The 26250-nt window shown below is 45.9% G+C and overlaps 1 protein-coding gene across 3 annotated transcripts; it reads right to left on the bottom strand.

Annotated features, from left to right (window-relative positions):
• Positions 1-1052: 1052 nt before the first annotated feature.
• TMEM151B (transmembrane protein 151B) lies at positions 1053-24598 on the bottom strand. Of its 3 annotated transcripts, none has more exons than XR_014155040.1 (3): positions 24228-24598; positions 10793-12920; positions 1053-6619 (listed from the first exon to the last, which is right to left on the bottom strand). XR_014155040.1 is itself a non-coding variant. In XM_081856104.1 (2 exons), the coding sequence occupies exons 1-2, from the start codon at positions 24321-24323 to the stop codon at positions 11484-11486; spliced, it is 1533 nt and encodes a 510-aa protein (XP_081712230.1). In that variant the 5' UTR covers positions 24324-24598; the 3' UTR covers positions 8301-11483. The 3 variants fall into 3 exon arrangements, 1 of the variants encoding a protein (XP_081712230.1); XR_014155041.1 differs by lacking the exon at positions 24228-24598 and adding an exon at positions 24044-24218; XM_081856104.1 differs by lacking the exon at positions 1053-6619 and having other exon boundaries at positions 8301-12920.
• Between the last annotated feature and the right edge of the window lie 1652 nt (positions 24599-26250).

Raw genomic sequence — 26250 nt, 5'->3', positions numbered from 1 at the left:
ACATCCCTGATCTGACCTCCAAAGTCTCCTGCTTTTTCAAGCTTCTCTCTGAAGACAGGATCAGAAAGGCTTTCTCTAGCTATTGCCCCAGGTTAGCACACAGCAGTGAAGTCACTTAAAATTCCACTAGGTGCTTTATTGCTTATATAATCTGAGGTTCTTGCTATGTCTCAGTATTTCCCTAGTAACAAGTAACAATTGCCATCAGAATGGTTTTCCTTGCTACACATCTTGTCTTTCCTCACTTCTTTAGGGTTGCTTTACATAATACAGTTGCTGTTCATAAACTCAGAAATGCTGTTTGGATAGCTAAAATTCAAGACGTTAAGCACAATCCTGTGTATGTTCCGTTGGCCTGTGTGACTTTCTAAACACACTTACTAGGTAATGCTAAGCTTGCAAAAGTTGCCTTTGAAATCTCCTTGCCCTGTTAACTAACCCAGAAGCCCAGTCATAATGACAATGGTGTCAATTTTTAATTGTTCTATATATGAAGAATTGCATGTGAATAAGTGATAGTTCAACACTAATCCAAAACATGGCTTAACATTAAGAAGTTTTAAGATCATTATTTACATATAAAACCCTAAACTCTGGGCCAGGTTACCTGAAAGACCAACTTCCCCACCATTGCTGGTGAGCACATTAAGATCAACCAACAAATACAGCCTAATTAATCTTGTCATGACCTAATTATTAGTGGGTTTTTGCTGGCACATAGGTGGGCCTTTTCAGTGATGTCACTGGAATGTGTTCGATGCCTTCCTTTTCTAAAATTCTCCCAAGTATTCAACCTTGCCTTGTTTAAAAAAACTGCTTACATTTAAAATTAAACTGTTCTGGGGAGGGAGAGGGTGGGTGTGATGTCACCAGTATTAGCTAATCCATGCTGCACAATGCAGTCCACAATCGACTCCCCCAAGATCAACCCTGCAGAGGATTAAGTATATGTAACCAGAATGTGGTAGGTGGGCTTTCAGAAGACAGTGGCTTCTCTTTTGATGGGTCTCTACAAACTCTATGAAGAAAGTCAGCCAAGCACACATCAGACATCGTGAATCATCTGGAACTTTTATTACACCGATTTGGTTTACAATCTTTGTACTTTTGATATTTCCAACAAAAAGGCAACATTGTGATATACCGTTTTACATAGAGAGAGACAAACAGAACTAGATCGTACGGACATATTGAAAAGTAAAAACTGTTCTCAGTGCTCACAGAAAAGTTTTGTCAGAACTGGATTTATCTCCACTGTTGCTCATTGTGGGCAATGGATACAAACGTCCACCATCCATGGCTCTGCTGCCTGCAGTGCCCCTCGGCCAAAGGGGCTTTAGCTGCTTGATGTTTTGGCCGTAATAGATCAGAAAGGATACTTGTGTGAGGTTATCTTGGGTGGCAGCAGCAGCAGCAGCAGCAGCTGTGTTAGAGGTGTCAACAACACCACCCCATAGTCTTTACAAGCTTGTGTTTCCCCCCTTCCTAATCCATGAGTGGATTGCTCCAGTGGTTTAAACCACAGGGAGTTGCAGCAGCATGAGAAATATGCCCATGGCAGCAACTATAAAATATCCCCCTGAGACATACCTAGAACATCAGATATTCGCCACTGACCACCTAGTTCTTGACCTGAGGCAGGCTGGCTTGTTGAAGTTACAAAATAATTTATTACTTAAATTGCACACTTGAATTAAGAGATCTTTTTAGTCACTCAGGAAAAGGCCCAAGATCCCAAATCAGTCAGTCATGGTAAGCACAGCTTCTTGCAATCTATTGGAGATCAGTTTCTTTGGGGTTGTTTTTAATCTGAGAATGAATGCATATGATGTCTGCAAAGCAGCCTGCCTCCACAGAGTGCAGAGAAGATAAAGTAAAATTGACTCTTAATTGTGACTCTAAAACGGGCACCCCCAAACCCGGTCCTCCAGATGTTTTTGGGACTACAACTCCCATCATCCCTAGCTAACAGGACCAGTGGTCAGGGATGATGGGAATTGTAGTCCCAAAACATCTGGAGGGCTGAGTTTGGGGATGCCTGCTCTAAAACATGCAACAAATGTCAAATAAAAGCAGTGCTTGTTGAATTGTCCTGGTGATGATCTGAGCTAGATAAGGTCACATAGCTGAATGGGTTAGTGCTCCATATGGGTGCTTAAACATAACTAACCAAAAGAATTCCCTAAATTCCCTCCAACAAACTTGTCCTGTGACTGGAGGGTGGTCTTGAGACTTCTCCGGCTATTCAGCTACAGAGTCATTAGCAGACATAAATGAAATAAATATCTGCCCGAGCTTCTGTATCTGAAAAATGGGAATAATAAAAAACTACTTTACAGTGCTGCTGTGAATACTTTAGACTTATAGCCTTGAAGGCTCAGGTTGAGTACCAATTTAAAAGCATACAGAATTTTAAAAGAGAATTAAAAAAACCCACAATATAATTCAATGACATTCAGTAAATACTGCTAAAGGCTCTCATCTTTGTACTAACTCCTGAGAGCCAACTGAAACAGATAAACCTTAAAACACCCCCAAAACATTCTTAAGCTTTATGCTCTGGTGAATCTCTAGCTCAACACTGATGGGGTGTCACAGGCCAGTATTGTAACATCTGTAAGCTGCTGCCCTACGAGTTGTTCCCAGCTTATTCAGCATTATCTATAAATGGCTGCTCTATAACAAACAGAGAAAAACAAAATTGCTGACACATGCATACCCCCCCCCCCAGGCTTGGGGAAGCTTTTCTGATCCCAAGAGATGTTGCGAGTCTCAAGAAATGCTGAAAACATAGGCCAACAAGCCAGGTGATCGTTACAAATCAGAGTTAATTGTCAGCTGCTAACTAGAATGGGTATTCTTCCTTTTCTTCCTAATACTTAGCTTTTCTCTATGTATGGTTCATGGCAGACTTTGCCAACCAGGTGCTCTCCTGATATTTTGGATTACAACTCCCACTTGTCACAGCTAGCATGCAGTGCTGGCTGGAGTTGGTGGGAGTTGTAGTTCAAAACATCTGGAGGGCACCAGTTGGCCAAGACTGATTTTATGGTGTACAACAGGGATGGGTCATCTTCTTGTTATTGTTGGAGACGGCATCTCCTTGGAGGTAATCTGTTGGAGTGACATGCTAGTACTGGATGGAGCCAGAGACAAAAAAGTCCTGAATTAACCAATCCAGAATAAAGACTTTTCTGCTTCAATTTTCATCACAGCTACGTCAGACTAAATTCTCTGTGTTCCTTTGGGGCTGACGGGGTTATTCTTAAATAAGTATGTGGAGGATTTATATATTTTTAACCCAGAACACCCAACAGCTACTGTTCTGGAGGACAAGAGTAATTCCTTTCTGATTTTAGTGTACTGCACACACATGGCAGAAATCGATTTCTCAGGCAGCCAGGGTGGATTCTTTTCCTCAAGCCATGAAAAAGTGAAACAAAAACTGCCCAACTTCAATTTTTATCAGATATGACTCCTTCCAATTGTTCTGCAACTACACAAAAAGAGGGAGAAAGATACTCCAAATCAGAATAGGGCAGCCTCAAGAAGTACTGGAAGCAACAGAAAATAAGGTTTAGGGGCTTCAGGTGATTGCCCACCTGTGATGTATAGCAAAGCAACAAAGGTAGGGTGAGCTATCAACTTGCCATCCTTCCTCTCCAAGGTGTGGCTTAACAAAGTTCTTTGTTAGCCTTTTCAGACTTTTGAACTCTGAAGATAGGGCAGAAAATGCAAGTCTTCATATGACTCAGGTGGTCTGAAATTCACGTAGTTTCCATATAAAATTGCAAACTCGGCATCCGCTTTTCTGAACTGAATGCATATGACAGAGGAGCCATTTCCCATGCAATGGCTCTGTCTCTTAGCTTTTCCTCTAAGTGCAATGACATTGATTTGGGAGGTCCAAGGTTAGTGATACTAAATGGGTTTCTGGATGCATTACGTTTTTATGGCCATTTCCCAATTGTATACTAGTTCTACGTTAGGCTCATTTCCTTGTCCCCATATTATTTAACAGCTGGTATATTCCAAGTGACAACAGGTAGTTTAAGATACAGTGACCAAGGGATAAAATATTGTATGAGCACCAGTCCAGGCGCATTAAGCTAGCTTTAATCCAACCCTACCTGTTAGTTTGCCTGAGAGGTTTCATTAAGAAGCTCTGCACATAATTATTATTCCTCTCAGCTGCTCTATGCTGTTTATTATAAAGGGAGGCCTCTAATTCTGTCCTGGTGCTTCTTTCAACCTCTCTCTCTCTCTCTGTGTGTGTGTGTGTGCTTGTGTGTGACACATTTTTGCTGCTGAAATATGTGTGCATTGACCCACCTTTCTGTATGCCTTGCCTGCTAGGGAGGGAGGTAACACAGGATAGCAGTCATAGGGAGGCGAGGAAGACAAGTGTCCTGTTATGTTTGTCTGTTCACCTACAGACAGCAAAGACCTGCCAGTCATTTCCATGGCAACAAGTTTAAGTGAGGAGAAGCTGTTTCGGCATTTAAATGAATTAGAAAATGAATGAAATGCCATTAAGGTGAAGTGGAAGAAAAGGAGTTATTCCTTGGAGAGAGAAAGATTTTTGCATTTGGCTGTGGGAACCCCCTCTCCTCACAGGGTTGTTGTGAGAACAAAATTGGGTGTGCTGATTTTTGCTACCTTGGGCTCTTTGAAGAAAGACCAGGATATAAATGTGACACACACACACACACACACACAAAATTGATGGAGATGTAAGACACGAAATCAATAGAGATGGCAAGTTAAATCAGAAAGAGTAGTTATGATCAGAACTGTGCGCAGCCTGCATCAAATCCACAAACAAACCCAAGTTCTATTATCAGAACAAATAAACCAGAGTAGCAGCTAGTTCTTTAGTTTGGACCTCTACTACCAGGTTGATGATTTGTGTTGCTGTTCTAGAATGATGACCCAGAAACTGAATTTCTATAAGTGAGCATGTTATTTTATCCGGCCAAGGAAGCTTTGGTATTGGATTCTGGCGAAGGTTAAACACTATTCTACCATTTTAGACTCCAGAGCATTACAGATCTCTAACGTATAACACATATTTTATCTTCACGGTTATGGCACTGCCCCAGTTTGTGGCGAATGTAAAACAGCAGAACGTCCTCTGTTTGTGCAAACCGTAATGATCTCACAGCACCTTTAGCAAAAACAACAGGCAGCATTTCCCTTCACAGGAACGAATAGATGATGTAAAAGAAATAGGTGGCTCAGAACTCGCACCAAGGCAGAAGATGTTTTGTTTTGTTTTTTTAATCCAGTGTGTCTGAGGACATTCTATCCTCTGCAAATTCCTAAAATAAATGTCAGCCATGCATGTCTACTTTGCATTGCAACATCCATATGAAATGCCTCCAAGACAACAAATTTAAATTGCTATGCTTTGTTGACACCTTGCAAATTCAGTGGAGCTGGACAAAACATTCCAAATGCCGTTTTCCATTAAACTTAAAATATTTTATGAGGGTTTTGTTGCAGCTTTTTCAATCTGCCTAATTCTTTTGGTTGTGGAACCATGAAAGGCTGATGTGGAAAAGCTTTTATATAATTCACATGCACCTCATTGTGCATTCCCCCCCCCCCCACAGCACCAGGGAAATATTGTTGCTTAGCAAGAGAGAAAAGCAAAACACTAAATCATCTCGTATTATTTTGAAAGGGGACAGAATGCACCTTTTATCACCTGGTCCTATGAATATGCTTCTCTTGCCTCTGGAGACTCATTTGTGCGTCTAGGCCAGCTTTTTAAAATAAATAAATAAGCATTTTTTACCTTGATTGATTAATGGGATGCCATCCAACATCAGGCCTCATTAGCCATCAGCTGACAGTGCCGCTAGGGATTCTTTGAATCGAGTAAGTGATATGGATACTAAATCATCTGGACACATTCTACCTATATTCTCCACACACACACCCCCTTTAAGTGAACAGCTATGACTGTGGTAGAAACATCTTGCACTGATGAAAAATGACTTTCCAAGTGTACGTGTAGGTTCCCTCCCCCCTCCCCTTCATTTTACAAACCAGTATACAAAAATAAAATCACAGTGGGTGATCCACAAAATTACCAGAGTCCCAAGAATGTGTGATTTGATTCAAAAAGATTTGATTCAGAAAGAGCATTTCTACTCGTATGCTTAGGGTGGACATTAAAAAAAAAAAACCTTTTCAGGCAAAGCAAAAATGTGAAAGTTGTGCTTACAACAGAAATGTGCTTGATAAAAGTGGCACCCACCGAAAAGCAACATGGGATCACAGATCCTCAGCAGTTCCTGGAAGTGTTATATAGGTGGCTAAATGTTATTTAGTCAGAAGAAACTGTTACTGATTGCAGCTCCCCCCCCCCCCCCGCGGGACTCCTTAATGATGCAACTCCACAGGCAATGTGAGCAGAGGAACAGAAGAGAAAGCTATGAGAAACAGTGACTTCTTTCAGATCTTGGATTGTGGCAAAGCCACATCTTGGCTAGGAAGACCTATCTCTCAGAGATGCCTCAAACCTTCAGAACTGTATTCTTTCTGATGGCACTGGGAAGATTAAATTCATGGGCACAGCACACCTCCTTTCTTCATATAGTGTGGTCACAGGCTCCATTGTGGGAGAAGGAAAAACAGAACAGAATGAGAATTAGAAACAGAAACAGAAACAGAAACAGAATTAGATTATTGCATCTACAACGTATATTATTGCTTTTTGCAACTATTCTTTTCTGTAAACCACTTGGGAAGTTTCCCCGCCCCCCTACAATCAAGCAGTATATAAATTTTATGAAATAAACAAATAAATAATGGTGCAACCCTAAGTCCACTTACTTGTGAGTAGGCACCACTGAACACAGTGGTACTTACTTCTGAGTAAGCATGCATAGGATCAGGCTACAGGAGAGGATACAGACCATCAGGAAACACATGGTAACCAACTGAAAGCTTGCTGAATGGCACTTCTAATTGCAAGGAGAGACTATTCTGCACTTTTTATACTATAGTATGTGCCTTTGTAATAAATTATTACAAAACTGGCCTGGTTTCACAGGGGCTTTTTTGTGTGTCACAAAACCATGTTAGCAGCACATTTCTTTCTTGCAATGAAAGATCACTTTCAACATGTGAAAAATGAGCAAATATGCATTCTGCATCAGCCTTTAGGACTAGGCATGGTAACATGAACTCAGGACAGTCCTGCAAGCTTTTCCTAGATCTACAACATGAAGCAGCGCAGTAGCAGGTGCTGCGAAGATATCAGGTGAAGAACACTGAAAAAGTTGCATCATTGTGAAAAAGCCACATTTTTGTGGCAACAGTGGAGGTTATTATCTCACAAGTTGTCCAATTTCAATAGATAATTCAGTGCCCTAACATCAAATTATTCAAGGCAGTCAGCACAGGAAAAACAAATAATTAAAAGAATATACTTCTCTCTTACACGTGCATGCACACACACCTCTTTAAACAACAAAACTAAGACTACATTCAAACTTCTGAATGTCCCTTTTCCCCCAGATTGGTGGGTGATGCTCATGACAACTACACTGAGAGGCAGTCAACAAAATGTCCACTAGATGTTGCTGGACTACAACTTCCATCATCCCTCACTGCTGGTCATGCAGAATTGGGCTGATGGGATTTGTAGTCCAACCACATCTGGAGAGCACCACCCGACAGTAAGGGAAGATATGTGTGATGGGTTCTCCCAGTACTTTGTTGTCTAGTTGCACCATAGGTTACTTTGAGCCATGTTGCAACTGTATGCAAGAAAAGCCGCTCGCAGCAGATCGTCCTGTGCTCCCGGTTTGGCACTGAAGTGCCAAATAAATAAACAGGAAGTAATGCCCGTATAATGTTAAGCAAGATCTTATGCATCCTTTCCTGGGGCAGATTACTTCAGGATTCCTCTGTATGGGCTATTAGGCAAACGTAAGCTGGGTATGGGTACCATATGGCTTAACAAGCACTGAATCGGTGCACCAGAGTTCCAAAAAAAGAGACATCCCTCAGGCCAATCCTCACATCTCTGAGCCTGTAACTTATGGGTAGGCAAACTAAGGCCCAGGGGCCGGATCCAACCCAATCGCCTTCTAAATCCAGCCTGTGGACGGTCCGCGAATCAGTCTGTTTTTACATGAGTAGAATGTGTCCTTTTATTTAAAATGCATCTCTGGGTTATTTGTGGGGCCTGCCTGGTGTTTTTACATGAGTAGAATGTGTGCTTTTATTTAAAATGAACTTCTGGGTTATTTGTGGGGCATAGAAATTCGTTCATTTTTCCCCAAAAAATATAGTCCGGCCCAGCAAAAGGTCTGAGGGACAGTGAACCGGGCTCCTGCTGAAAAAGTTTGCTGACCCCTAAATAGCTTCCCAGTGCTGGTAACCCTCTAGATCAGGATGGTCCAACACAGTATGGTGGGGGGGAAAGTCTAGAAAGACAAGGAAAAGTTGTGCACTGCCAGACCCAGAAACCGAACAGAGGAGCAGGGTCAATTGTGCTATTTGGTCAATGAATGAGAAATAATGAGATTAAGATGCAGCTGAGAGAACTCAGGTTACATATGAGGGAACAGGCTGTCACTATAAGAGCAGATCAGGCCATCAAACCTGTTGCCAAATAAATTGTCATCTCAGGCGTAAATAACCTGGAGATCAGACAATACTCTAAAGTGGAATGAATGCGAGGCCGGCAATTCCAGATGCTACACTCTTCAAAAATAATGTCTACGGTCACACAAGAGACATAACAACTGCTGCTTTATGCAAACAGCAGACTTCGATACAGGTTATCTTCATGCTGAGCCTCAAATCCCACATTCATGTATTTTAGCATCCTGAACCTAAACGCCATCACAGTGTCAAGGATTGGCTGGACAATGAGGCGTAGTGGGAGGCACCCGCCAAGGAACCCCCAAGGGAAGTTCCAAAGGAGGCTGGCTCAGAGCCTGGGGATTGGTGCTGGAGAGGTCAGAAGGAGACGATTGGAAGGAGGGGCTGGATGCCGAAGGGGCAACAAGGTTTAGTGAGCAGGAAGAGCCAATGACAGAGCAGTTCAGACTCCGAGGCTGAAACAGAGGAGAGGGGGCAAGAGGCTGCTGAAGAATCCCTCACCTGCTGTGACTAGCTCCCCTCCCTGCTGGTCTCCAAGAACAGAGGCCAGAGGTAAGTAGGCACAGTTTGAGACTGCTTGGGAAACATACGGGAGAGGAGGAGTCTTAGAAAGGGTAGAATGCAGGGACCTTCAGTCCTGGCATCTGTCCTATGGGGGCAAGACCTACAGGGAAGTGTTGCTGAATTGTATGCCATTTCCTTGAATAAACAGTTAACTTCACTGACAACTGTCTCTGCTTCTTCGTGCTGACCTGCATCTGACGCCAGCCTTGATACACAGGTATATTTCCCTGCAAGCAACTGTGTTCAAAACAGCCAGTTTTCTCTCACACTTCCCCTTTCCTATTTTACAGAATATCCAGCTTGAATAACAGTTCCGGAAAACTCAAGTTTTGTGCAAATTAATCCTATATTATAAGGGCACTACAGTCTCCGCTGCGCCTCCTTGTCCAAAAGGAAACACAGACCCTGATAAGCATGCCTGGTACCCCTGGAATCTTGCACCGCTTGTGGAAATTGGGGTGACGTGTTTCAATATTATACCAAAATTACTCAAAAGTGCAGAGGCATTATTTGCTAGATGAAGTAGTGTAACACAATATGCAAATAAGCCAGAATGTGAGCAAAACTCTATTTTTAAAAGCAAGTTCAGCATGATAGAGTTCTGAGATCAGTGCCTATCTTTCTTATGCTAAATAATGTCAGAGTAGAAAATGAAAGGAACAGTTGTTCTCCTCCAGTGAAGAAGGAATTGATCTGCCTGCTAATGCCCTACTATAGACAGGACTTAATCTCACTTGAATGCAAAAGGATCCATTTGCATGTTTCTGTTCTTTGACTAACACTGCAATCCTGTATGTGTCTACCCAGAAGGAAGTCCCATTGAATGTAATGAGGCTTAGTCCCAGGTACTGTGCATAGGATTGTGTTGTTTGTATTGTCAAGGGTTTGGATGGTTCCAGGAACCTCAGAAAACTATTTAGTGGTTCCTTATACTGTCCATTAATTAGGGGGGGTGGGACACTCAGTAATGAAAGTGTCTTCCCATTACAAAGGAGCTCAAAACGCCTTGGAGCCACCTGTCTTAAGGGATATGAATTATAACAAGTTACTTCTCTTGCTATTGCCTCATTCTTCCACCAGAAAGAAAGCAGGTTTCAGGAATCTCTCTCACTGTCACATATACACGCTTTCTCTAACACAATTTCTCTTTTATGCTCTGTATAACTGCCTCCTTTCACATTCCAGAGAACACCATCAAGCAGACAAGCTTGACTTTAAGTAAAATTCAGCCTTGCACAAGCACACCACCCCTCAGCCTTGCATACCAACCTTTTCCTGTATGAATAGATAAACTGCAGCTGAACCTCTCAGAACCTCCCTTGATACCAGACTTCCTCCCTGCCTGCGTTCATTACAACACATTTTCATTCACTTCAGAGCTCCCAGCTTCCCAGTTCATCCTCACCTCCCCACGGCATCTCTCCCAACACCAGCAGATCCCTAGCAAATTCAACTGCTTTCCTTTGTGTACTGGCCCTTCTTCTGGGTTCGGAAAGAAGACTGCATTCTATTAAAAGCGTGGGGTTTCCTTTGCAAATTCCCTATCCGTTTCTGCCTTCTGCTACCACAATGAAGTAAGTACTTTGAATGCTTTGAGCTTTACCTATGGGATGCTGATTCTCAGACGTGAAACATCAAGGCATTCCAAGGAGACATCCTAAGATCTCGTGTCCCCAGCAGCTGAGAACAGCGTAACAGTCGGAGCATGGTTTAGAAAAAGGAAGGCGGCCTGGCTTGTAGTTGCTTCTCAGTTATTTCTCATCGCCTTGTGCCTGGGAAACCAGTGCAGTTAATTGCCTTGCTTCTGAAGGAAACATGCTACACTGCCATGAATTCAACTGCCAAAGTGTGTGACTCTACAAAGATTGGATGACGTCCCCTCCCTACAATAATAATCATAATTATGGGGCAGGGACTGCTCCTGCTAGACAGATATTGTCAAGGTGGCCTGGTTAGCTGGAGGCTAGGAAGAAAGACACACACACCCAATACTTGGGCTGTTACTGCCCTTCCCCCTTCAGATTTTTTGTTTTTTGCATGTGGCTGTCAGTGTTTAGTTCTGTGCAGTAGTTTTGATGGTGGTGTTAGCTGCCCACCTCACATCAAAGCCATTACAGAGCCAGAACGGAGCTCAGGAGCTGTTGAGTCCTTTGTGGGATGATAAGAGGGAGCCATTCTCTCTGATTCACATGGGATGTGTTGGGACCTCTCTTTTTATCTGCTCCCCCCAAAAAAAAACACACCTCCCCACATCTGGGCACATGGCACTTCTCCTGTAGGTACTTTTCATGCCCTCACAGTGAGGTCTCCACGCAGGACCCATTCCGATGGAGATGGCGGTGGTCATGGTTGAGGCAGCCCTCGTTTCGGTGCACGATGAGGATGGGGAAGTAGAGGGCGTCCTGGTAAGGAGGAGGGTCTTCCTCCTCCACAGTGACTTGGCTGGACAGGCGGGTCTGTTCAGTTGGGCAGCTCTGCTCGTTCAGGCTCCCACTCCGGCTCTGCCAAAGGCAGCTGCGCCGTGAGCCATAGAGGCGGCTCAGTGAGAAGCGGCTGCTGCTGAAGGGGATTCTGGGGCTGCCGTTGCAGATGCTGAGGGCGCTGCGGGAGAAGATGGAAGAACTGCTTATAGTCCTGTGGCACTGCTCACAGTTCTGTCTGTAGCTCCCATAGCGGCAGGAGGAGTAGGTAGTGCAGCTAGACAGTCCCACCAAGTCCATGAGGACAGCCTCAGAGTAGCTGGGCACCAGCTGCTGGTTGGACCGGATATGCCACTCCAGCTCAGTGCTGTCCACTGTGTTGACACGGGGCATCCTTCGGCAGAAAGGGCGCTCTTCAGCCGGTGTTACTGCCACATAATCAAACCCAAAGAGTTTCTCTACATGGTAGTGGACGTAGGAAGTGCGGAACTCATTCAAGACCCGCAAGGGCCAAGACAAAGTCAAGAGAGCAGCAACCCAGAAGACATAGTGGGAGACGTACCAAGGTAGGTTGTCTGGGTCTGAGAAGGCCACCATGTACTCTTTGAAGTCCACATTCTTAAGATGCATGCCTTCCCTTGCCTCCATATAGTCATCCAGTCCCTCGTTCTCTGTGAAGAATCGGGCCCTCTGGGTCAGATAGGAGTTCTCAGATTCCACGTTGGCAAAGCTGAAGCACTTGGTGAAGCGGAGCCGGGTGGCCGGGAAGTTCTCCAGATCAATCAGGTCCTTTGAGATGTCCTTCACCCCGCAATTGGAGTAGTCAAACTCTGCTTCTGCCACGTGGGTGTTGACCCTTTCGTGGTACACTTGGGTGGTGGTATACGCATCTCCGTTGCGGTAGCGAGTGACTTGACGAGTCCTCCTGACGTAGTGGTAGCTGATGGCTTTCCACCAGATGCAGGGGGTGGCCTGCTGCATCCTCTGGACGCGCTCGTGAACGCTCTCCACGTCCACCTTGTACTGGAGCTCATTGTGGGTGTAGCAGTGCCAGCATTCCACCAGGTAGACCACGTAGAGCATCACCAGGAAGGCCAAGGGGATGTAGACGTAGCCATTGGAGCAGGGGCTGTCATGGTACATCATGGACTTTCCCTTGTAGGCGCTGTCAAAGGTCAGCCGGGTCACCTTCGTCACATGGCACCAGGTCATGGCTCCCATGCAGCCGTACATGAGGAGGGAGAGCACCAGGCACTTCCAGTGTGACTCCCTACAGAGCGACTTGCTGAGCGACTGCTTCACAGGTCGTTGCTTCTCCAGGGCAGGGAAAAGAGAACAGAAAGAGAAATTACTATACAGTGAAGGGAAAGAAGAATTGCCACAGAGCTGCACCGGCGCCTTGATTAGCATTGGCAACTAACCAGCTAGAGAAGAAGTCACAGATGGGCATCCCCAGAGGCATGAAATCTCACTTAAAGGCTACTCCTCTCATTTGGCAGGCAAGAGAAGGAGGTCTGCCTCATGTGTCATCATTTCCTAGGACCCATATAATATGTCCTCCAGTTGTTGTAATAAGAAACCTGTACACACTTCTTGCCATCCTTGGGCTGTCACTGCACATTCCCCTCAAAAGTGCTCATGAAATGTGGCCTTGGGGCATGTCAACCTGGTCTGGAAGCTACGATTCTCTTTGAATCTGAATGGAGCAGCTGGATGACTGTTCCATTATTTAACTCATACTACAACACAGGATGGGAAAGATTGCCCCATTCTTCTCCCTCTCTCCCTTCATACATTTCCCATCATTTGAAGTCTTTCTTGAAAAATGGGAATGCTGCTTGCAATCCATTGCCACTCCTTGCTGCAACTGCAGGCCAGCCAGCTACCTCCTTGTCCAGTGAAATCTACTCAAGAGTCAGTAACAATAATTAATGGCGATGGGATCCATTATGTTCACCTGACGGACCTAGTTATGGCTCCTTGCCCTTCTATGAGAGGAAGGCAGTCAGGTGAGTATTAAGCACACATATTTCTGTATCACCTACAACAGAGGCAAAATCAACATAGCCAAGCTCTTTGGGCTGACACATACCTCCAGTCTAGGATTCCTTTTGAAAACATTTCTTTATGCATTCATCCATTTGATCATGCACACAATAAAGGCACTGGAATCTCACACTAAGAGAAGATAATTGCTTGCAATGTTCCATCATTCTCCAGTGCCTGATGTTCCTGTTCCTAGCTGCCTGTACAGAGACAGGAAGGGAAGCTCCCCTTTACTCAGGGTACTGGGAACCCCTGCTAAGTATAGAGGGATGATCTCTATGCACAAATGCAGGAGGTGCATGCCCTATGCACTAGGAGATGAGAGACCTGTAATCAAATGCTTCTGGGACTCTGTTTACACTGTTCCTGGAAAGTGAAAGAAGGCTGAGAATGCTTAAATCCATGCCCTTTTTTCTGCCCAGTACAACCCTGTGTTATTTTCTAGTATTGGGGATATCTGAAGAGATGAACTGAAGACTCTCTCCAGAGACAAATGCGTTACCCACCAGAAAATTTGGACTACAGTTCCCATGAGCCCCAGCCAGCATGGCCAATGGTCAGAGAAGATGGGAGTTGCAATCCAAAACATTTGGATTATATCACCAGTACTTTTTTTTGAAGAAAAATGAGATGCTGGTACTCCTATCTTGATAAAAGTGCTTTGGCAACAGCACAAAATGGCCACCATGGGCATCAAAAAGAGGTGATGGTACTTTATACTGGTGAGTACTGTCCCCTCAAAAGAGCTCCCAACCTTTGTACCTTAGATGGGTGCAAATCATGCCCTTTAAACTCACAATGTTCCAGTGGTATAAATAATTCCTGATGCTACAGGTCAAATTCCTGCACTTGCATTTCTACCACATCTTCAATCCTGGATGGGTGAAACAGTAAAGATGCGGTTACAAATAAAATAAGACTGATTTGTTTTCAGCACCATCCATGCGCTGCTTATAGAATTGCAGGTGACTGAAATGGCAATGCATTTACAAACCACAGTTTCTCTCCTGCTTCAAAGCTGCTTGTTCTATTTTTGTATATCTCACATTTTCTGAGAGTGACTCTAGACTAGCCAGCCCTGATGTATAAATCTTCCATGTTAACAGGATGCAAGAAGCAGCCTTCTCATTGGCATGGTTGTCATCTTCAGGGTTATTAGCCAGATTTCTCTAGAGGGAGCTGTTCGTATTTATATTAAAGGATGAAACATTCCAAAACACAAAATATAAATCTGCTTTTATACCCTTGATTTCCTGTGGGAGGGGAGAGACAGACATCAAAAAGCATGTCTCCATATATTTTTCACTGTAGTATTCACTGAGTCATTCAAATGAACACCCCTGACTCTGACCACCCTTTTTTCTGCGGACGTCTGCATTCCTCTGGGGCTAATCTATGTGGAAGGGGCAGCAGGTAAGTGGCACAGAAGTGGGTGGGACCACCCTGTTTCTCTCATACACTTTCTCACACGCCATCTCCCCTCCCCCCCAGCTGGCTGCTGAGAAAGGGACAAATAGCTCAGAGGTCTGGACGGCTTGCCTGTAAGGGGTTTTTGAAATTAGGTCCACACCATGGTATTTGACATTTTTGTTCATTAAAGCATTTTTAGACTGACCTTCATCTAATGGTCTCAGGGCAGAGTACATCCCTAAAAGCATAATGTCATGAAAATACACAAACAATCCCAATAAAATAGTTAAGACACCAATTTCTACACCCACAGAACAAGGTCGGGAAATTCATACACAGGGCTGGCTAGAGTTACCTAAACAGAAACCAACAAAAGCCACAGCAAACAAATAAATGAGTTTTAAGCTGGCACTGAAAAGAATGGAGTGTTGGCATCAACTGTACCTCTAAAGAGTGAATGTCCAAGAGATGCGGCTTCACCACAGAGAAAAGTGTGGGAAGTCTGAGAGGCAAGAGTAAAGGATGGGGACATCTTATGAGAAACTGCAGCTGCTGGACCTCCCTGAAGCACTATAAATCTGCCCAGAAGTATAACAAAAACCTGAGAACATCACAACACACAACATGATGGTACATTTCATCTCTTGGACTCAGAAATGCCTAGCATTTTCTTTTAATTTTTCCATATGTACTGTGAATCCAAAAATGATTGTGAAACCAGAGGGTGGGGAGGTATCTCTTTTACTGCAATGTATTTTGTACTTTGGTAATATACCGGTATTTATTTTTTTAAGCAAGAAGGGCCTCTGTAAGGTGGCTGGAGGAATGCGATCAATGCTGAGAACATCTGTTCTACTGTTGTAAGGCTGGGGGCTACACCTGAGAGGGTTAGTGGGGCAAGATTTGAGTGTAAATGTTTCATATTAGTTCCTTTTGTTAGGCAGTTTGCTCTTGACAGCTGGACCTTCTTTAAGTCTTTTTGAAGCAAAAGCAGGTCTTCTTCCCCAGTACCTTAGAGTGATGTAATCTAGATAACAATGAAAGGACACATAACAGCTATGAGTGAGACACAGAGAAATGAGTTTCCATGCTCTGCAAGTTCAAGGAAAGAGCCTCTCTCTGGAGATCTGATGTTTGGCTGTCTGTTGGGAATATTATTTTAAGCCGTGCTTCTATCCAACAGAAAGACAGAAGACATAATAATAATAATAATAATAATAATAATAATAATAATAATAATAATATCATCCCCGGGTCTCCAAATTTCTAGTTTTGTTCAGTTGTGGGGTTTTTTGTTTGCTAAGAATGGAAAGTATCTAGTGCTTCTTAGCAAGCTGGATTGCCAGGTGTTGGGACCATCATTAACCCTCCATATCAACACAAAATAAGATCAGCCTCTTGGGTTGAGTTAATTATGTCTCCGGGCAACATCCCGCTCCCAGAAAGCAAGTGGTTGGCTCTGTGTCAGATGGGGACTTTCTTCACACCAGAAAGAGCACCGAGAGAACGAAGCAGATGGAAAAGGCGAAAGAGCACTTCGTTCGAATGGATGAGCAGATCTGTGCTGAGCATTCCTGGCTGGCTCAGGCCATCTACAGTACCAAATCTCGCCTACCGATTTAGAACAGTAAACACAGCTAGGTTTGGCTACTCCTCTCAATCACAACTGGATGCCAAGCAAAAGTGCTACTGTCTTCCTTGGGCTTTCCTGATTCTACTGCTCTGCTCCTGTGTTTCTGAGGGCAGTGACCACTCTCCAGTTTGGGGTTTCCCATCTGTATTTCAGGAGAAGCACAACTGGGAGAGTGCAGCTGCTGGTACATTCTCACTGGAAGCTTCACATTTTTTCAGACCCTTGTTGCAAGAGTCAGTGTGGCATAGTGGTTAGAATGTTGGACTAGAACCTGAGAGAGAGCAGGGTTTGAATCCCCACTTAGCCACCTGGTGACCTTGGGCCAGTCACCATCTCTTAGCTAAACCTGCCTCACAGGGTTGTTGTGAGGATAAACTGGGAAGGAGAACCATGCACCCCCACCTTGAGATCCTTGGAAGATAAAGGTGGTATATAAATAAATGTAATAAATAAGTAACAATAAAAAGAATGGTCTGATCCACAATAGAAATTCCCTGATACCCTTGTCTGCCTGGCTCAGAATTGCACTTGATTTTCTTAGCACAGAAACAGATCAATGCAACAACCAACTCCTGACATAATAAGCACAGGCATGGTAAAGTTAAAACCTCCAGCAGAGAGATTAACAAATCATGAAATAGGTAAGTAGGAGGGACCATAGCTCAGTGGTACAGTATATGCATGCAGAAGACCCCAGTTTCAATCCCTAGTATCGCTAGGCAGGGCTGGGAAAGACTCTTAAACGCTGGAGAGCTGTGGGTAGTTAGTATAATATTGCTACATGCCACCTCAATCTGCATGAGCAGTGCAAGATTCCTGGGGTATCAGGAGTGCTTACCAGGGTCTGTGTTCCCTTTTGAGGTACATCAGTGACTGATATTTTTATGATATACCGTATTTTACGCCCTATAGGACACACTTTTCCCCCTCCAAAAATGAAGGGGAAATGTGGTTGCGTCCTATGGGGCAAATACAGGCTTCAGGAAGCTCTGCGCAACCCTCCGGACCCCGGCGCCAAGCCGCGCCGGCCTCCCGAGGGTCGCGCAGAGCTGCCTGCCCTCCCGGGCTCCGCGCAGCTCTGCGTGACCCTCCGGAGCCCGTCGCCAAGCTGCGCCGGCCTCCAGAAGGTCGCGCAGAGCTGCCTGCATTCTGAAGCCTCGGGCGTGCTGAAGAGCGTGCCCGGGCTTCGCACAGCTGTCCGCAAGCCTGGGGTGACCAGCGCGGCTCCCTAGGCTTGCGGATAGCAGGCTGTTCTGGGGGCTGGGGTCGGGGGAAGCTCAGGCTTCCCCCGTGCCTGGGGGGGAAATATTTTTTTTTCTTTATTCCCCCCCAAAAACCTAGGTGCGTCCTATAGGGCGGTGCGTCCTATGGGGCGAAAAATATGGTATGCCTTAAAAAGGTAAAGGTAAAGGGACCCCTGACCATTAGGTCCATTCGTGGCCGACTCTGGGGTTGCGGTGCTCATCTCGCTTTATTGGCTGAGAGAGCCGGCATACAGCTTCCGGGTCATGTGACCAGCATGACTAAGCTGTTTCTGACGAACCAGAGCAGCACACAGAAATGCTGTTTACCTTCCCACCGGAGCAGTACCTATTTATCTACTTGCACTTTGACATGCTTTCGAACTGCTAGGTTGGCAGGAACAGGGACCAAGCAACGGGAGCTCACCCCATCGCGGGGATTTGAACCGCTGACCTTCTGATTGGCAAGTCCTAGGCTCTATGGTTTATCCCACAGCGCCACCCGCATCCCATGATATATGCCTTATTTACATATATATACAACCTGCACCTAGATGGAGACATTGCAGAGCATTCACATCTTAAGAGGGGCTTGTCCTTCCCAACAAAGCACTGGATTCAGAGGCACCAACTGGTGCTTTCTAGGGTTCTGATTTACACAGAGGGCTGCCTTATACCAAGTCAGATCACTGGTCACTCTGAGATGAGAACTGTCTACACCAGTGGTTCCCAATTAGCAGACCCCCCGTTTTTCAAAAGCCAAGCCATGGATCCCCTGGGTTCCACAAACCACCAGTTGGGAGGCACTGGTTCACACTAATTGGTTTTAGCCAAGAATCTTTCTGAGCCCGGAGTTGTTAGGAATTGAACCTTGGGACCTTTCACTAAACTACAGTCCTTCTATTTTCAAATTCATTTGGTGAAGGGGAAGACATAATCTGGCATGTTCTTCCCCTTCAGTAATGAAATGTCAGACTAGGCACACAACAGCTTCACCTTTTCCTTAAATCACCTCTAGAAAATTTCTGCACTTTCAGCAGGCTTGTAAACACTGGAACTGTTGTGAGAGCCAGGCTCTGTCTAAGAAAATTGCATTACATCAATGGTCCCCAAAGGTAACGCCTACTTCATTGCAAAGTGGTGCTTCTAAGTGCAGGAGGAAAATAAAGCATGACCTGCTGTGCTTCTGCTGGGGATGAGGTATGTCTCTAATTCAGATACTGTTTGTTCCATCCATGGCTCACCTTGTACAGAAGAAAATAAAAGTACAACCAAGGGGCAGCATGCAAAGCTCAATGACTGTTGTGTTGGACGTAGCAATTGGAACTGGATTTAAATTAGAAGTAAATTTCCTTGTGGCCTTTGGCATTGACCTCAGTTCCCCATCTGTAAAATGGGAATAATGGTAGTCTACTTCACATGGTTATTGTGAGGACAAGCAAAGCACATTTTGCATTAACAGTGCAAAAAGGATTTTATGTTAATGTGATTTTTAAGGGAAAGGCTGTTGCTGGAGCACGAACTTTGCAGGCAAAAAGCTCCAGGTTCTGTCCACACATAAGGATGGGGAAGGCTCCTGTCTGAGACTCCAGAGAGTTGCTACCAATAGATTAGACAATACAGGAATAGATGGACCAATGGTCTAACTCTGTAAAAGGAAGTTCCTATGTTTCTGTTTTGAAAACCCACAGCTCATTCCAGGTCCTGGTTGTTATCAGGAACAGCAGAATGAGTTTTGGGGTGTGGGGGAGAGAAGTAATCTAAGCTTCTCCTCAATAGCCTAAGTAAAGGAGCACTGAAGTGCAGAATCAGCACTTATGTATCTGTGTCACATTGTTAGCCAGTGAAAAGGAAAAGTGAACTATGCATTGGAATCACATCTTGCCTGGCAATGCAATGGCTTAGACATCCCACTGAGGACTATTTAAAAAGTTCGTGAAAACCAGTGTCTTGCTAGGTGATGTTGAAAATGCAAGGTGCCTCCTAGGACATCACAGCAGCTCCCTCTCGGCTTCATTTTCCTATTTTCCAACTTCCTAGTGTTATTTTTCAGTGCCTCCCTGTAGGCTTTGACCATGAGGGACTCCAGCCCTAGTTACTAAAGCACCGAGTCAAGCAGCTTTCCCTGCAAAGCCCAAAGGAAATGAGAGTGCTGAGGAACATTCGATCTCAGAACTGTCTTGTACAGAGGCAACACTGGAAGGACTTCTCAACTTGGGGGAGTTTTCTTCACTATTCATAACATTTAGGTAGCAATACTGCGCATCTTGCATCTTGTGTTGAAGTTAATGGGATTTATGCCCTGCAAAGCAGATTTGAATATCTGCATGATTATTTAATGCCAGCAAAGGACTGTTCTGTACCTCCATGTTTCTCAAATGGAATGGCAGAACTCCCGCACAGTTTTCAATAGTAAAGCCCCAATCTCCTCCTAACCACTCCAGGCCAGTATTTTAAGCACCTTCCTCAAGTTCACGTCTCAAGGACCATGGAACTCCAGCCAGCACCTAAGCCATCTTTCCTTGTTTTGTGTTACATCTGAGCAGGTTCATGCTCTTTCCTTTTTTCTTAAGAAAACTGACAGTAATGCCTTTGAGAAGCCCTCCTCTCTCTCCTTTGCATGACCTGAATTCAACTCCATCCCAGCACAGCAAAATAAAATAAAACGCTGGACTATGTTGAGAAAGTCCATCAAAGACTGCAATCCTATTAAACATACCTGGGAATAAGTCTCACTGAACTCAATGGGACTTACTTCTGAGTAGTCATGTGTGTGACTGCACTGTAAAACACATTAACAGAGAACTGCAAAGTTGGCGCACCACGTCCCTATTCAGTAACCACAGGCTGGCTTTCAATCCAAAGCCTTTTCACCAGCCACTGCATTTATCTGAAAATAGAAAACTGAATAGTAAATACAATTCAGCCAGAAATCTTTTTCCTTTCTTTCTCCTAAGGCAGTCACACTGAGTGACTTTGTCTTTTGCAGACCTACAGTGTCATATACTGCTCGGGTCAAAGGAGGTCAAGTTCTTGCCTCAGTCCCAGAGTAAGCATTAGCCTACATTACAAAATGATGTCATAATTTTGCTGGGGGGAAAGCAGTTCCTTTTCAGGAGAGGCGAAAGACTTACAACTCAAACTAGGCAAAACAAAATAGATTTCAATGGGCTAAGTAATGCCTAACTCTGACCACACTGTTAAGAGTAGAACGGCTCAAGGCTGAGTAGTAGTGTTTAACTATCAAGTGATCATCTCTGACCTTAACCACCCTCATTTTCCATTATATTTTTACGAGCCACCTTCCCTTCACTCCTCCAATTCTACCCTACTCAAACCTTGCGTCCTCTCATCTTTGTCCAAAATGTCAAAATCACTCATCTCTCCCACTGTTCAATCTGTGTGACATTCCTTCTAATTCAGGGGTCAGCAAACTTTTTCAGCAGAGGGTTGGTCCACTGTCCCTCAGACCTTGTGGGTGGGGGCGGACTATATTTTGAAAAAGAAAAAAGAAAAGAACGAATTCCTATGCCCCACAAATAACCCAGATGTATTTTAAATAAAAGGACACATTCTACTCATGTAAAAACATGCTGATTCCTGGACCGTCCGCGGGCCAGATTTAGAAGGCGATTGAGCCGGATCCGGCCCCTGGGCCTTAGTTTGCCTGCCCATGTTCTAATCCTTACTCTGTTTCCTGCCCCCTTGGGCATCCAGTACATTTGCCTTGCCTTACATAGAAAGCTCACAATGACTCTGTCCCACCTGATCTTTCTGCTCTTATCTGCCATTACATCTTTGCCAGTCACCTTCACTTCTCCAATTCTACCACAGTTGGCTGTGCAAAAGTCTCCTGCTCTCTTTAACAAACCGCCAACTCTCCCATATGTCTTGCTATGCCAGAGTTGGGGGGGGGGGGAATTGGGCCTTCCAGGTGTTGTTGGGACTCCCATCACCACTGACCCTGGTCAGAATTGGGAGATGTGTCAAAAGCCTTACTAGAAAATCTCTAGTGGAACAGCACTGGAGGGAAGATGCTGGTCAATTCTGGATCCAAATGGCAGAGCTAGGTGAGAAGGGGGCTGACAGTGCTAGGCATGAAATAGCAAACAGGTGTGTGTGTGCACTGAAAGAGAACTGCTTGTGTGAAGTCCAACACCAACTGATAATACACATTTAAAGAGTGATGGGGAATGATGAAGGACAGGTCTACATTAACACAGGAAGTTTACTACTAGATAGAAAAAGTAACTCAGTCACAGACATTTCCTCAAATACATCAAACCTTCACTATAAATATTAGGTAGCGTCAATTCACTAGGAACATCAGCTACTAGCTCTGTCCATAGAACTGCTATGGTCTTACACACACTTCCTACTACAGTAGGAAAACAATATTCACTGCACTGCTTCAGACACACACATCTTTCCTGGGGACTTCATCCCAGGCAAAAATCCTGGCATTCTTATATCAAACCTTTTCATCATCATCATTATTATAGATTAATCATCCTGGGGTGTTCCAATGATCCTTAAAGCATATGAGAACTACCATCCCTCAGTAAAGATACCTTTCCTATATTAAAAAAGTGGAGGAAATAATCCATTTAACTGTCTTGAAGGGCAAAGCAATTAGAGCATTATAACTAAGACTGCTAAGTGATAATGCGAATGATTCAGAAATCCTGAAAGTCGGTGAGCTGTTGATACTTAAGTTTTTTTCTCTGTGGGGATAGAAACCATAGCACTAATTAGCTACATCTACACATAGAAGCGCTGCCACCAACTACCTGTGATGCATGCAAAGATGTAAGAAAAGGAGGTCAAAGGAGACGTGTGGTTTTCCTCCTCGTTACAGTGAAAGCAGGAATGCTGACAAGATACACCATTGACAGCTGTTCCCACGCATAGACTCCATAGTACAAGGGATGATAGAAAACACCCACTACCTCTGACACTGTGGTGTACCTGCTACCTATCTTAACACGAAGTTCATAGGAACAGTTAGGGAGAGAAACGTCTGTTCAGTGGTAGAACCTATGCCTTGTATGCAGAATGTCCCAGGTCCAATCCTTGCCATCTCCAATTAAAAAAAAAAAAGATCCAGTAACAGGTGATGTGATGAGAAAGTCAGTGTAATATTTGCCTGAAACACTTATGTGGAAAGCCACACCCCTTACTTCCTAGCTCTCCATTTCTACAGCATCCGCTTGGCTTCACCTGAACTGGCTCTGTTCCCAGTTTCTGTTATGCATTTCCATTAACCTGTTGCATATTTATATATATATATATATTAAAAGCACACCAGCATGCTTACAGATATGGGAGGACTGGACCACTGCAATAGGCATTCACTGGGGGTGGGAGATCACTAACATTTCTACATGAACAGTGCAAGGAAGTGACCAAATACCACATGCAACATCCCACATTCTGAGCAACCATGCCTCCTTCTATACCCCTTTGCAGCCAGAGTCCTAGATAACTCAGTCCTGCAATTCTCACCAAGAAGAAAACCAATCACCACCTCACAGCGAGTAAGGGTTGCCTACTGCAGATAGGTTTAGTCCCTTCTTCACACACTTCAGCTATCCTTTTGCAGATAAATTCGCCTTTTGCAGACTCACACACAAATCATCCCAGGTTATTTTAACAGTATCTAGACCATCAGTTACCATCCTCTGATTGGTTCAAGATTCAACTAGGGGATGAAAAACCCCAAATCCCTCATTGGCATGAAAAGGTGGCACAAATGCACCCTTTCAGCGGCCAAAGTGTGTCAAGAAGCAATATATAAATCTGCTCCCAGAGATTCCTAAAGGTTGGAGGGAACATACAAAGTGTTTATTCTGAACTGTTAGCAACTGGCAGCCCAGGACCGAAAGGGCACAGTGTTCCAAATGAGTTAATCCTAAACAGTCAAATGAGCCAAGGCGAGAAGTACGACCCAGACACCCGCCCGCCCCACATCCCCCCACCCCACCCGCTCCCAGGCGTTAGGGTTTTGCAAGGAAGGCGACGGGGGCCATCCTGCTCTGCTCCCAGGGATCCCCGAGCGCGGCGGCGGAGAGGGAGGGCGACGGTGCGAGCGAAAGATTGCGTACCTGTGTATGCAACGCGCCCTGGCCCGCTTAGAGCCGGGGTGCAAGCCAAGCCCCGTGCCGGAGCGGAGGGAGCCTCATCGCGATGCAATGAGCGTGCCATGCAAAGCCGGTCACATGCAGACGGTTACAACGTGTTTTGCAAAGGGCCGCCCGGCGAGGGCAGGTAGCTCGGCTCTGTCCTCACCTCCTCTCGGGCCCCCTCCGCCTCCTCCGGAGGCACCGAGGCGCTGCTGCCTCTCTCGCTGCTGCTGGCCGCGGCCGCCGAGGCTGGGGGCGACATGGCGGCGACTCGGGGCCTCTCGGGTGGGCGACCAGCAGGCGCGGCGGCGAAGACGGCACATTATCCCGCCACCGAGAGCCGACGAGCGCCCCCCGCGCAGTCGCGCCGGGGCTGGCGGTGGCCGGGCGGCGGCGGCGGGGACCCGGGAGCCGTCGGCGCCCCCGGCATGGTGTCCCCCGAAAGCCCGGAGCACCCCGGCTGAGGAGAGGGGGCTGGCGGGCGGGCGGGCAGGCGAGGAAAGAGCCGAGCAGCGCCGCGAGGGGACCCTCCACGGCGGGCTGAGGAGCTGGTGGTGGCTTCGCGCCTGAAGGGCTCCCGGCAAACCTCACGCAGCCCGCCGGGCGCGCACGCAGCGAGCGGGAACGGGCAGGGTGGGGAAAGGGGCGGGAAGCCGAGAAGGCTGGCAAGGCGAGGGGCGCGGGGTGTGGGGAGGAGGAGGAGAGGGCAGCACGGGGAATGGGGGGCTCGGCGGCGTAGGAGGAGGAGGCGGGCAGCGTCGTTCCCGCGCGCGCCTCTTTTCCCTCTGCTGTGCCAGGGAGGGGAGCGAGTGACCTTGAGGCTGCGGAGCTCCCTCGCGCTCCCTCTCGCGCCCCCCTTTGTCTGCCCGGCTCTGCGCGCGGTAGGCGAGGAGGAGGAGGAGGAGGAGAAGCGGCAGCAGCCAGTCCCTCGCGCTCCCTTCCTCTCTGCGCCCTCCTCCTCCTCCTGCCGCCGCCGCCTCCCCCTCTCCGCATTCAGATCCACCGGGAAAGTGGAGCCCCCTTCCAGGCGCGCGAGAAAGAAAGAGACGCGCGCTTCACTCCCGCAGCAGCAGCAGCAGCGCGGGAAAGATCCAGCTTCTCATCCGAAACCACAAAGCCTCCTGGGAAGGGAGAAGGCGAGGGAAGAGAGGCCTTGTTTCTGCGACAATAAAGGGAGAGCTCCAAACGTGGCGGTCTTTTATTTCAGGGTGCAACTCGGCCGGCCCCCCTCTGCTGCACCTGTCAAATATTCCGGTTAGACTTTCCGAAGAAGAAGAAGAAGTCCTAAGCGCGAGGCAGCCGAGCCACGCAGGCCAGAAGCATGTCTCGTCCCGCAGAATTAGCTCGCATGCTAAATCAATGTCTCCGGCTCGCGGCAGACAATTAACGTGCCTGTCAACGGGATGAGAGGATGAGTCTCGAAGGCTCCATTAGTGGCCAAGATGAATAGCCATCATCGTGCCCAGATGTAAATACGTACAAGATGGAAGTAGTGCGGAGTGATCGCGGGGGGGGGGGGAATAACTGCCCACACAGGAGGAGGTCGAAGAAGTTCTGGAGAAAGTGTATCTTAGAAGGAAAACTTGGAATGAATTGTTCCGTGTTACTAGGCTTCTGTACTTGGAAATGTTTTTCACAAATATTAGAAGCTCGTGGCTGAGCATCCTTCTCCAAAGCATTTCAAAGTCTCCCTCTCAGATATGTGGCTATGAATGAAAGTGGTCCGGGGCCGGGCAGGCATCTCGCTGTGAAGACTTTCCTTTGGTCTAGAATGGTCAATTTGTATGCTGGAAGCGATCAATTTAACTTGTCCTGTACATTGCCCTGTGTGGGTCATGTATAACCACTATTGTTGTAGCTTATTAGAAAACCTCATATTCTATTCAAAATAAAGAGAAAGTTTGTAGTTGTCATATTTGCAGAGATATGTTCAAAAACGTGATGGTGGAAAATGCTGAAAGAAAAGGAAGTGTGCTAAGACTTCAGGAATGGGGAACCTGCGGCTCTCCAGACAGCATGGCCAGCGGTCAGGAATTATGGGAGTTGTACTCCGATAACATGGAGGACCTCAGGTTCCTCTTCCTTTTCTGAGTCAGGACTCCAAGGACTCATGTTCCAGTTTCTACAGCCATGAAGCTCGCTGGTGAGCTTCTGCAAACTGCTATCTCTCAGTCTAACCTAAATTAGTC

Source organism: Podarcis erhardii (assembly GCF_964252035.2).
Source record: "Podarcis erhardii genome assembly, chromosome: 3".
Classification (NCBI taxonomy): Eukaryota; Metazoa; Chordata; class Lepidosauria; order Squamata; family Lacertidae; genus Podarcis; species Podarcis erhardii.
The sequence above is the reverse complement of the archived record's forward strand: the minus strand, read 5'-3'. Positions and strand labels throughout refer to the sequence as shown.

Bases quoted from the DNA above. Each gene is read 5' to 3' on its own strand.
- TMEM151B (XM_081856104.1), bottom strand. From the start codon at position 24,323: ATGTCGCCCCCAGCCTCGGCGGCCGCGGCCAGCAGCAGCGAGAGAGGC. The intron at 12,921-24,227 runs GTGAGGACAGAG...GCCCTGGAGAAG, and splicing joins CGGAGGGGGCCCGAGAGGAG to CAACGACCTGTGAAGCAGTC.